General features: G+C 43.2%; 2 protein-coding genes across 2 annotated transcripts in view; one reads left to right on the top strand and one right to left on the bottom strand.

Annotated features, from left to right (window-relative positions):
• Window positions 1–4,043, top strand: part of LOC106577803 (large neutral amino acids transporter small subunit 2) — a 24,105-nt gene extending 20,062 nt beyond the window's left edge. The window contains exons 7-11 of the mRNA XM_014156159.2: window positions 41–144; window positions 1,181–1,277; window positions 1,554–1,703; window positions 1,912–2,089; window positions 2,664–4,043. Coding sequence (XP_014011634.1) covers window positions 41–144; window positions 1,181–1,277; window positions 1,554–1,703; window positions 1,912–2,089; window positions 2,664–2,827 — 693 coding nt within the window. The 3' untranslated portion in view covers window positions 2,828–4,043. The remainder of the gene's footprint in view (window positions 1–40; window positions 145–1,180; window positions 1,278–1,553; window positions 1,704–1,911; window positions 2,090–2,663) is intronic.
• A 7,330-nt stretch (window positions 4,044–11,373) lies between these two features.
• LOC106577802 (NEDD8) overlaps window positions 11,374–12,500 on the bottom strand; it is a 1,538-nt gene continuing 411 nt past the window's right edge. The window contains exons 2-4 of the mRNA XM_014156158.2: window positions 12,368–12,415; window positions 12,169–12,251; window positions 11,374–11,886 (exon numbers count right to left, since the gene is read on the bottom strand). Of these exons, the coding sequence (XP_014011633.1) occupies window positions 11,766–11,886; window positions 12,169–12,251; window positions 12,368–12,415 (252 nt within the window). The 3' untranslated portion in view covers window positions 11,374–11,765. The remainder of the gene's footprint in view (window positions 11,887–12,168; window positions 12,252–12,367; window positions 12,416–12,500) is intronic.

Genomic DNA, 12,500 nt, shown 5'->3' with positions numbered 1-12,500 from the left:
CTCTCCCCTCCCTCCCTCTCTCTCCCCTCCCTCCCTCCAGACGTTTGGTGAAAAGCTGCTGGGAGTGATGTCGTGGATCATGCCCATCTCTGTAGCTCTGTCCACCTTCGGAGGGGTCAACGGATCCCTCTTCACCTCCTCACGGTCAGTGTCAACATCCCTTTAACAACCAGGGTTTATCTGCTGATCTCTCCTTTAACAACCAGGGTTTATCTGCTGATCTCTCCTTTAACAACCAGGGTTTATCTGCTGATCTCTCCTTTAACAACCAGGGTTTATCTGCTGATCTCTCCTTTAACAACCAGGGTTTATCTGCTGATCTCTCCTTTAACAACCAGGGTTTATCTGCTGATCTCTCCTTTAACAACCAGGTTTTATCTGCTGATCTCTCCTTTAACAACCAGGGTTTATCTGCTGATCTCTCCTTTAACAACCAGGGTTTATCTGCTGATCTCTCCTTTAACAACCAGGGTTTATCTGCTTATCTCTCCTTTAACAACCAGGGTTTATCTGCTGATCTCTCCTTTAACAACCAGGGTTTATCTGCTGATCTCTCCTTTAACAACCAGGGTTTATCTGCTGATCTCTCCTTTAACAACCAGGGTTTATCTGCTGATCTCTCCTTTAACAACCAGGGTTTATCTGCTGATCTCTCCTTTAACAACCAGGGTTTATCTGCTGATCTCTCCTTTAACAACCAGGGTTTATCTGCTGATCTCTCCTTTAACAACCAGGGTTTATCTGCTGATCTCTCCTTTAACAACCAGGGTTTATCTGCTTATCTCTCCTTTAACAACCAGGGTTTATCTGCTGATCTCTCCTTTAACAACCAGGGTTTATCTGCTGATCTCTCCTTTAACAACCAGGGTTTATCTGCTGATCTCTCCTTTAACAACCAGGGTTTATCTGCCGATCTCTCCTTTAACAACCAGGGTTTATCTGCTGATCTCTCCTTTAACAACCAGGGTTTATCTGCTGATCTCTCCTTATGTCTAATTCTACAGTATTTCTATTTCTCGTCTGAATCTCTGACTAGGAACTCTTACTGTACGTCTGTACCAGACCTTTATACCACCATGTATTCCTCTACAGTGATTTACAGTATTTTGTGTTGCAGATTAAATTGGTGTTCGTTCTGATTATCTATCTCTCTTTCTTTCTCTCTCTTTCTCTCTAACAGGTTGTTCTTTGCTGGAGCCAGAGAGGGCCACCTCCCCAGTCTCCTGGCTATGATCCATGTGAAGCGCTGCACCCCCATCCCTGCTCTGCTCTTCACTGTGCGTACCAACTCCGTCCTCCTCTATCTCAGACTGTTTACCAATTTCCCTGTCCACGCCACAAATATAAAGTTCAATGAAGCCAGCCTTTAAAATGTCACTGTCACAACCCACTGGGAACACACTGGTTGAATCAATGTTTTCACGTCATTTCAATGAAATTACGTTGAACCAACGTGGAATAGACGTTAAACTGACGTCTGTGCCCAGTGAGAAGCTTCTAGCAAGCAATCTGATACCCTCTAACCTCTATCCCTCTCTCCCTCCCTGCCCCAGTGTCTGTCCACCCTGCTGATGCTGTGCACCAGTGACATGTACACCCTCATCAACTACGTGGGCTTTATCAACTACCTCTTCTACGGGGTCACTGTTGCCGGGCAGATTGTGCTGCGCATCAAGCAACCCGACATGCACCGACCAATCAGGGTGAGTTTCCTAGGAGACCCATTCCTGGCATTGGGTTCTATTAAGTTCTACAGGGGCTAGACTTTCTCCAACGTTTTTATTTGACCTTTTTGTTATGTTCTCAATGTTTAGTCAATCTGACCCGAGGTATTCGAGGGCCTATTATATGCATTCTTATTGTGGTTTGCATAATGACTGACTCCACGATCTGTCTCTCTCCCTCCTACAGATCAGTCTGGCATGGCCTGTGATCTATCTGTTGTTCTGGGCCTTCCTGCTCATCTTCTCCCTGTACTCTGAGCCCGTGGTGTGTGGCCTCGGTATGGCTATCATGTTGACTGGAGTACCTGTCTACTTCCTGGGTGTCTACTGGGACAACAAGCCTGAGTGCTTCAACACCTTCGTTGGTACGGCAGTCTCGTTCAAATTCCTTCAACTTGATTTATTTATTTTACCTTTTATTTTAGCAGGCAAGTCAGTTAAGAATAACTTCGTATTGATAAGGATGGCCTGGAACTTCATTAAAGGTAGACTCAGCAATATGACGGAGTTTCAGAAAGTAAACAGCATAGTGGGTCAACAACTAAGAGCGTTGAAGTGCGAGGCTCAACTTCTCTGCCGTTTTGGTGCCCTGGCTACCACCCTGTGAACAGCGTGAAGCTGTGTGCGACTGTGTGAGAGCAAAGTCTTGCATCTCACTCATCTCAATATCTGTGGTGCTGCTCGTGGCAACGTTGAACTTTCAAAAGCATTGTTATTATTATTATTATTCAAATGACTGGCTTTCTAGTCACATGACATTATGAATGTTGATTCAGAAGATATCACTACGAACACGGATTCTTCTTCTGACTCGTGGCTCTCTTCCCTATGACTCCTTACACTGTATTAACTTCCTTGGCTTCTCTCTGTATCTACTGGGCGGTTACTATACTGTTGTACTCTAGACTAGTATCCTAACCTCTCCTCTTCTCTCTCCAGCCAAGATGACCTACCTGGGCCAGAAGTTCTGTGTGGTGGTGTATCCAGGGGAGACGAAGGGAGGCGAGGAGGCAGGGAGCGGGGAGGAGTGCGAGCAACTGAAGGAGTCGCGGGCTCCTCTCTCGCAGGAGGACGGCGAGACACAAAAGTCTGCAGACTGCTGAACACACACCTTGACTACCCCCCCAACACCCACCACCACCCAACGCCTCACCATACACACACAGACACACACAAACTCAGAGAAACACACTCTCGTTGAGGTAGTCAAAGTTTCAGGTATATCACTATGGCAGAGGGGAGTTAACACCCACACCCTCACAGACTTGGAAACATTCAGTGACACACCCTGTTATTTTAATGTGTTCAGACGTCTGATTGTAGCTTTGTTTCAATCACGAATGCTGTGCCAAATAGAGAAAAGGAGGAGCAGGAGGTGGGCGGGGGTGAGAGGAGGTGGGAAGGAGGAGGAGAGAAACATTTAGGGGAGAGGGAAGATTATAGACCTATATCTGGTCATTACATTTTAGTCTGCCTCCTTTCGATGCTGCTTATTGTAGAAGACATATCCAACCTGACATCCTCACAGATACACACCTCTTTTCATCCCCTCGTTTTTTTTTTATTTACCCACTTGACAATAATAAGGATTCCTCTTTTTCTTCCCCCTGCTCTTCTTTTTCATCTTCCTCCTCTTCCTCCACACACTCCATGAGTGAGAGAGTGGCGGCCATTTTAAAGTACTCGTAGTGTACTGTGGCAGATTCATCATCAGTATTGCTTGTGTCAGTTTGTATTTCTTTTTTGCCACCTTTTGAATTTGCCTTGTCTTACTGAAAACACACCAAAGCTGGATTTTTTGATCGTCAAAAACATCAAATTAATATCAATTCATTTCATGTTCTATGTCAAATACACTAAATACTGTCTGTGTTTTTTAATTTTAACAACTGTGATTCCAAAATGTATTTTATATCTGTGATAATTGTTTATATCATGTGTCATTGTTATTATTTTAGTTGTATTATGTTAGTTTTAGTGTGTGTTTTTTTCTATTCAACATCATGCAACAGCGGAGGTATACATTTAAGAGCCTATGGGTAATCTGGTTCAGTGCCTGTCAGATCCTTGCCTGGTGCAAAATCAACTCTTTTATCACTCTAATTCTGATATATTCTGTACTTAGGTATTGGCCTATTTTTGTTATCATTGATGTTGACAGATTATTTTATTCTGATATTTTTAAAGAGCTAAGAAAACATTTAATGTTGAAGAAAAAAAAGAATGGAGTGGCCATTTTGAATATTCCACTTTGACTCAGTGACTTCATTTTACTGGACACCTGAGAAAGATTTCATTAAAGACAGACAATCAACTCTACAGATGGACCGCCTGCTCAATGAAAGACTTGCAGTACAGACTGACTACAGTGCTAAACCTTTACAGATACTAACAAACAGAGAAGTCTTTGAAAATATAGGGGTAGGCTAGCAGACTCTGAAGAGCATTTTGAGTAGGGTTCTCCACAATATTGACCAGACATGCACAAACTCACATGCACACAAACACACGTGAACCTCCGCGGAGAGAATTGACACAAGTTTAATCATGTGTAGCTAAGCGTACTGTAATGTTGTGAATGAGGCCAACCAGTAGTGTTCCTGTGTTTTAATGTCAATGTCTATCATGAGGTTAATTCAGTATTTTTGTAAATTAAAACAAATCTATAAATCCACTCTATAAAAGTTTGATAGTGCTTTATTTAGGGGTGTTTTAATAAATATAATTGATCATAATATAAAAACTATCATTGGAGACGTTTACATTTTAGCAGGCGTTCTTACCCAGAGCAATTAGAGTTAAGTGCCTTGCTCAAGGGCACATCAACATATTGTTCACGTAGTCGGCCCATGGATTCCAACCAGAAACCTTTCTGTTACAGGCCCAACGTCCTTAATCGCTAGGCTACCTGCCGCCCTGTAGTGGAGCACATGGTACATGATATACATGTACAATCACATGTGGTGTTAAAGCCTTCAGGGATTTAAATTTGCACCCCTATATTTATTGTCAGGTAACTGTAATGTATAGCTATACCATAGATGGTTGTGTGGCCCAGTATACCCACTATGTCCTTGCTATTGGACCTTTGGAACACACACACTCCTCTTCTACAGTTTGTATGACCAGTTTGAGGCATTCTCTGGACATTCCGACTGCTTTATCTCCATGCAGCCAATGAACATATAAGAGTATATAAGGGCTCGATTCAATCCGTATTGCGGAAGTTCAGCACTATAGCGAAATGTCAATGAAAAGGCACTGTTCCCCGCGTTCGCAGAGACTGCGTTCACAGTAAACTCTGCATATGTCGGCTCAATCGGAAATGACCTTTAAATGTAAATCACGGACTGAATTGAGCCCTAGGTAGGTTTCTATAGAGGGGTGGCTTCATGGGAATCAACCAATTTATCTTAAGACCTCTGTCAAGTGCAGTGAAGATGTCATTCCTCTACACGTCTTAATCATTCATACATTTATACACACAGACACACATAATCCCACTAAAATCACATTAAATGACCATTGGACATAACGTTAATGATCACACAGACACAAGAAGAATGTCATGGATGCAGTTGCAAATACTGATTTGGGTCTTAGACACACATACTGTCCAGTATATGACAGGTCAGTGAAGGTAATATGTACAGATACAGGTTTCTGATAAGTCAACCAGTTTGTATAGGGACAGTTTGCTCTCTGCAGTGCTAACACAAGTCAAAGGTCGTGGTATGGATCGTAGTCTGTGTTGTCCATGGGAAGATTTAAGGATCACACGGTTCAGAGGTGGAAGGTTGAGTTCCAAGGCCGACTATGTTGCGGATGTTGCCTTCCCATCAACCGATGGTTGTGTGTTAAGTCATCAAATGGTCCGTGGGGCATCAGATTGCTATGTGGTTAGCAGATATGTTAAACACCTATCCAGACGTTGTGAGATCTGGCATGCGTCTGCCATTTAGTCAGCCTGGACCTTAGGCCTATACTGTAGCTCTGAAAGGTCTGCCATGTAGTCAGCCTGGACCTTAACCCTATACTGTAGCTCTGAAAGGTCTGCCATGTAGTCAGCCTGGACCTTAGGCCTATACTGTAGCTCTGAAAGGTCTGTCATGTAGTCAGCCTGGACCTTAGGCCTATACTGTAGCTCTGAAAGGTCTGCCATGTAGTCAGCCTGGACCTTAGGCCTATACTGTAGCTCTGAAAGGTCTGCCATGAAGTCAGCCTGGACCTTAGGCCTATACTGTAGCTCTGAAAGGTCTGTCATGAAGTCAGCCTGGACCTTAGGCCTATACTATAGCTCTGAAAGGTCTGCCATGTAGTCAGCCTGGACCTTAGGCCTATACTGTAGCTCTGAAAGGTCTGCCATGAAGTCAGCCTGGACCTTAGGCCTATACTGTAGCTCTGAAAGGTCTGCCATGTAGTCAGCCTGGACCTTAGGCCTATACTGTAGCTCTGAAAGGTCTGCCATGTAGTCAGCCTGGACCTTAGGCCTATACTGTAGCTCTGAAAGGTCTGCCATGTAGTCAGCCTGGACCTTAGGCCTATACTGTAGCTCTGAAAGGTCAGCGATGTCTTTGAAAGTTGCGTGACAGAGAAGTGTTTTGTGCCTGTATATCACTAGATGTCACATGACGTACTTTATGGAAAGTCACCACAGAATAAAAAGTTATGTTTTATTTATTTAAAGTGGGGAGTGTATCCTCTTTATTGACATACTGTAACCGTGCTTCCTTATCTCATTACCATCTCAGTCACCTCAGCTGCAATATGGCTTTACTATTACAACAGGATGAGATCATGACGCTTACACACATGGTCGACCGCTTTCTACTGCAGGCATTCATGGTAACCCAATGTTAAACCCACTCTGTAGCTTTTGTGTACTAATACCGAGGAATAACACAGGTATAGCACTTAAATATGGCATCCCCATTTCGCTATTTCCTTCAGTTGAATAATCACCTTTTAAACTATTATGCGATAATAATGATAATGAGAAATCATTATAACATTGTAATAACATAGTTTCAGAGCTAATGGTAATCTCAGAGTTCTGCTTGGTCCTGCAATCTGATCTTCTGCTTGGTCCTGCAATCTGATCTTCTGCTTGGTCCGCAATCTGATCTCTCCTGAGTCCGTACAGGAGGTGCAGCAATTGGACAAGACAGTAATTACCAATTGGATACCATAAAATTGGGGAGAAAAAAGGGGTAAGAAAAAATAAAAATGATAAATAAAATAAAAATGTGTCTCGTGGGCCTGATTGAAGTGCCCGGCGGACCGGATATCACCCCCCTTGCCATAGATAATGATAAAGGCCTCTTGTGGACAAAAGTATTAACATGGGCAGTGCCATTGAGGGCTTCCACCAATTTAATGTAGTCAACCGGGTGGGACTTCCAACTTCATTGGCTGATCCCTCCTGGTGACCCTGTTGGAGTCATGTGGTTGGCCAAATCGACCGTTATGCCCTATGCAATTCTGGATATCTGAGAGGATTGGTGCAACTTCCAGCTAGCCTATCTGGGTGAGCTACAGTTGAAGTCGGAAGTTCACATACACTTAGGCTGGAGTCATTAAAACTCGCTTTTCAACAACTCCACAAATTTCTTGTTAACAAACTATAGTTTTGGCAAGTCGGTTAGGACACCTACTTTGTGCATGACACAAGTAATTTTTCCAACAATTGTTTACATACAGATTATTCCACTTATAATTCACTGTATCACAATTCCAGTGGGTCAGAAGTTTACATACACTAAGTTGACTGTGCCTTTAAACAGCTTGGAAAATTCCAGAAAATGATGGCATGGCTTTAGAAGCTTCTGATAGGCTAATAGACATCATTTGAGTCAATTGGAGGTGTAGCTGTGGATGTATTTCAAGGTCTACCTTTAAACTCAGTGCCTCTTTGCTTGACATTATGGGAAAATCAAAAGAAATCAGCCAAGACCTTAGAAAAACAATTGTAGACCTCCACAAGTCTGGTTCATCCTTGGGAGCAATTTCCAAATGCCTGAAGGTACCACGTTCGTCTGTACAAACAATAGTGTCATGACGTTGGCCTGTGGGTAAGGTTTATGACCCCCCCATAAATACCTTTCTCCCTTCCCCTCTCTGAATCTACTGAAGGACTTGAATAGCCTGTGTTAAATATAGAGAGTCTGGGAACATCAAACAAATGGGGAAAAGGAACCATATTTTGTTAATAAAACCAGTTGGAAATATGCTTGATAACGTAATGAGTATGGATTTAATTTCAGTTGTCATCTGAGACATTATGATTGATGACAGGACGACATAAACTGTACCTGGGAAAGTATACACCCTCTAGTTATCAGAGTCACATGGAATTGTTATGCAATTGAAATGTTTGATATGGAAATTGTTTGTTAGGAGATTAAATGTAATTTTAGCTTCCAAATGAGAGAATTGGGTTTTCATAAAGAAAGTGCCCTGCTCGATCAGTGGCCCAACCCTGTGAAGAGACAGGGGTTATAAACGATGAAACACATCCCTCCCCCTCTCCACTATATAAGCCTTTGACGAAAAGATAACCAGTTGTTCCAGTACGGGAGGTCTGCAGCCTCTACGTTAGAAGGACACACATGTCAAGTACAGAACTAAGCCAACCTCGGTGTGAGCTCTGGTATGAACTGGTATGAACTTTGAGCTTATTCACTACAGAAGTGCTACTTCCTAGCCGTTGAGTTAGCAGCGGCCGCTGTAACGTGGGCTAGGAAAGGACGGACGACGGATCCAGTCTAACAGACGGACGAAGATACCACCACGTATCCAATTTACCACCAGAGACATTCTTGCGAGGACAGGAAGGTCTGTTGGCCAACCCGGCCAGCATCTACGACCAATCTACCGAAGCGCAGCTCAGAGTAAATATTTATTGCATTTTCCTTTTCCAAATGGCCGGTAATTTAGAATGCATAAGATAATGTATTTACGATAGCATAGCTGCTGTTTCTGTGTTCCTAAATCTTCCCGCTCTTTCATTCAAGCCCAACCCCCTTTCCTTTGTGTAACCAGCTTTCATACAGGTTCCGTTCACCAGGGGTGAATTCTGTATGACATCATTGTATTCTGTGTATTTGTAATTCTGTGTGATTAGTTAGGTATTTAGTAAATAAATAATTAAACCCAATTTTGTATTGCTGATTCAACTTGTTAGCCAGGGTTCGTGAAGATAGCCAAGAATTTACAACTTTCATTATGAGACTGAAAATAAGACAAGGGTTAATATTGACTGCTATCGATGTAAAATATTACTAAGTATTTTAAGTTTATTCGGAAGATAACGGCTCTATAAACGTTCTTCCGTGGTGCCCCGACTTTCTAGTTAATTACGTTTACATGATTAGCTTAATCAGGTAATATTAATTACAGAGAAATCATTTTATAAATTAGCATGTCATATCACTTAATCCGGCATAGCCAAAGACACGACAATATTATGCAAGTATAAACACCATGGGACCACGCAGGCGTCATACCGCTCAGGAAGGAGACGCGTTCTGTCTCCTTGAGATTAACATACTTTGGTGCGAAAAGTGCAAATCAATCCCAGAACAACTGCAAAGGACCTTGTGAAGATGATGGAGGAAACAGGTACAAAAGTATCTATATCCACAGTAAAACAAGTCCTATATCGACATAACCTGAAAGGCCGCTCAGCAAGGAAGAAGCCACTGCTCCAAAACCGCCATAATAAAACCAGACTAAGGTTTGCAACTGTACATGGGACAAAGATCGTACTTTTTGGAGAAATGTCCTCTGGCCTGTTGAAACAAAAATAGAACTGTTTGGCCATAACGACCATCATTATGTTTGGAGGAAAAAGGGGGAGGCTTGCAAACTGAAGAACACCATCCTAACCGTGAAGCACGGGGGTGGCAGCATCATGTTGTGGGGGTGCTGTGCTGCAGGAGGTACTGGTGCACTTCACAAAATAGATGGCATCATGAGGAATGGGAAAATGATGTGGATACATTTAAGCAACATCTCAATAGTTAAAGCTTGGTCGCAAATGGGTCTTCCAAATGGACAATGACCCCAAGCATACTTCCAAAGTTGTGGCAAAATGGCTTAAGGACAACAAAGTCAAGGTATTGGAGTGGCCATCACAAAGCCCTGACCTCAATCCTATAGAAAATTTGTGGGCAGAACTGAAAAAGCCCGTGCGAGCAAGGAGGCCAACAAACCTGACTCAGTTACACCAGCTCTGTCAGGAGGAATGGGCCAAAATTCACCCAACTTATTGTGGGAAGCTTGTGGAACGTTTGACCCAAGTTAAACAATTTAAAGGCAATGCTACCAAATACTAATTGAGAGTATGTAAACTTCTGACCCACTGGGAATGTGATGAAAGAAATAAAATCTGAAATAAATAATTCTCTCTACTATTATTCTGACATTTCACATTCTTAAAATAAAGAGGTGATCCTAACTGACCTAAGACAGGGAATTTTTACTAGGACTAAATGTCAGGAATTGTGAAAAACAGAGTTTAAATGTATTTGGCTAAGGTGTATGTAAACTTCCAACTTCAACTGTATTACGACCCTGCCTTACACAGGAAGCGGCGCAGGTCCTAATCCAGGCACTTGTCATCTCCCGTCTGGACTACTGCAACTCCCTGTTGGCGGGGCTCCCTGCCTGTGCCATTAAACCCCTACAACTCATCCAGAGCGCCGCAGCCCGTCTTGTGTTCAACCTTCCCAAGTTCTCTCACGTCACCCCGCTCTTCCGCACACTCCACTGGCTTCCAGTTGAAGCTCGCATCTGCTACAAGACCATGGTGCTTGCCTACGGACCTGTGAGGGGAACGGCACCTCCGTACCTTCAGGCTCTGATCAGGCCCTACACCCAAACAAGGGCACTGTGTTCATCCACCTCTGGCCTGCTGGCTCCCCTACCTCTGCGGAAGCACAGTTCCCGCGCAGCCCAGTCAAAACTGTTCGCTGCTCTGGCACCCCAATGGTGGAACAAGCTCCCTCACGACGCCAGGACAGCGGAGTCAATCACCACCTTCCGTAGACACCTGAAACCCCACCTCTTTAAGGAATACCTGGGATAGGATATAGTAATCCTTCTAACACCCCCCCCCCAAAAAAAAGATATAGATGTACTATTGTAAAGTGGTTGTTCCACTGGATATCATAAGGTGAATGCACCAATTTGTAAGTCGCTCTGGATAAGAGCGTCTGCTAAATGGCGTAAATGTAAAAATGTAAATGTATTACCATATTGCTTACTCCTGTCAAATCTCCACAAGTGCATGGGGCGTATGGGGCAATTTGGGATTAGGCCTTTGACTGTAGGTGTCAGTCCCACCACCTACCTTATTGTACATGAGTGAGGCAAGAAGTATTTCTTGACCACGTGAGCAGACCGAGAAACTCCTAGCCCTACTTAGACATACTTCAAAGAGAACTGTTTAACTTTCTACCAATCTCCTGTCTCTTATCGATTATTTTTGTGAGTTCCAGCATAAATGTACATAGCTATGGTAACAAGAGATTATTATACTGGGGTAAAATAATTGTTGGTGACTGGTGTGGTGTTTGAATTTTTCCTACAAAGTATGCCTCTCAGTCCCATAACATTAAACACATCATTAATGACAATGCAACATCCATCACGGAAAACTGATGTTTTAATGACAAACTAAACCATTACATGAATCTATCTCTAAAGAATAATACTTTCTCACACTTTCACGCATTGTAAACGTAACATCTGCATCAGTTTCATACTCTCAAACGAGGAAGGGACAAGAGAGAGTGCTGACATGGCGATCCTCCCAACACAAAAGGACAACACCTCATTACAGTTGTAATATGTCTCAGAGAAGGTCTACATTGGCCGGTTCCAAGGGGATAGAGCTGAAGTTGCCCACAATCACTGATCTAAGGTCCGTTTTGCATTTCTCGCCCATAACGATTACGGTTTGGATTTGAGGAGGGTTAAGCTGATCCTAGATCTGTGCTTAAGGGCAACATCTAACCGGGGCTAAGGCAAGCGTGGTGGTTACAAGGTGAGCAGAAGGCTCGTGGGACAGTGAAGGACCTCCCCTCCTCTCAGTGCCAGGACCAGATGTAGTACAGAACCTCCCTGGATCTTGTAGTCTGCCGCTGTCTTTTCATCGTTCCTGAGGGAAAGACACAGCGGGAAAAAGGGGATATTAGGAAGAGAGGAACAAATCTTTTTCATGTCTGTTGTTATCTGACCACTGACTAAAGTATGTCCGTAGAGGTGTAGTATACCTAGGGCAAATGGGCTGCCTCCCACATTAACAATGTTCCAGTGCTGTTGCCCTAGGACTGGGATTTCCGAGACTAGTGCAGGGGAGTCATTTGTACACTGAAAACATATAAGCGATTTTTTTTCTTTTCCACATGATTAATTCCGAGATATTGCCTCTGTGGCTTACATCTGTTTCCCGCTGTAGATCAACCTCTGCTGTTGAGGAGGGATCCCCTCTTTCTCCTCCACCCGCTCCTTGATCCTCTCCACCTGACAGAGACAAATAGAATACACACAATGAATACATAATATCAGTGCATGGTGTACATACACACAACAAAGGGAATACTGGAAAAGGTAATGTTACATACATACATACATACTACCTTGTCTGTGGGCTCTATGTCAATCTCAATTTCCTTCCCTGTGAGAGTCTGAGAGAAAGCCATTTAGAAAATACTTAATCATGTTCAGGATTATCTATTATTCGACCCCTGATAACCAGCAGAAGACAGTTAC

This window comes from Salmo salar, chromosome ssa18 (genome assembly GCF_905237065.1).
Source record: "Salmo salar chromosome ssa18, Ssal_v3.1, whole genome shotgun sequence".
Taxonomy (NCBI): domain Eukaryota; kingdom Metazoa; phylum Chordata; class Actinopteri; order Salmoniformes; family Salmonidae; genus Salmo; species Salmo salar.
This window is presented reverse-complemented; position numbering and strand designations above follow the sequence as displayed.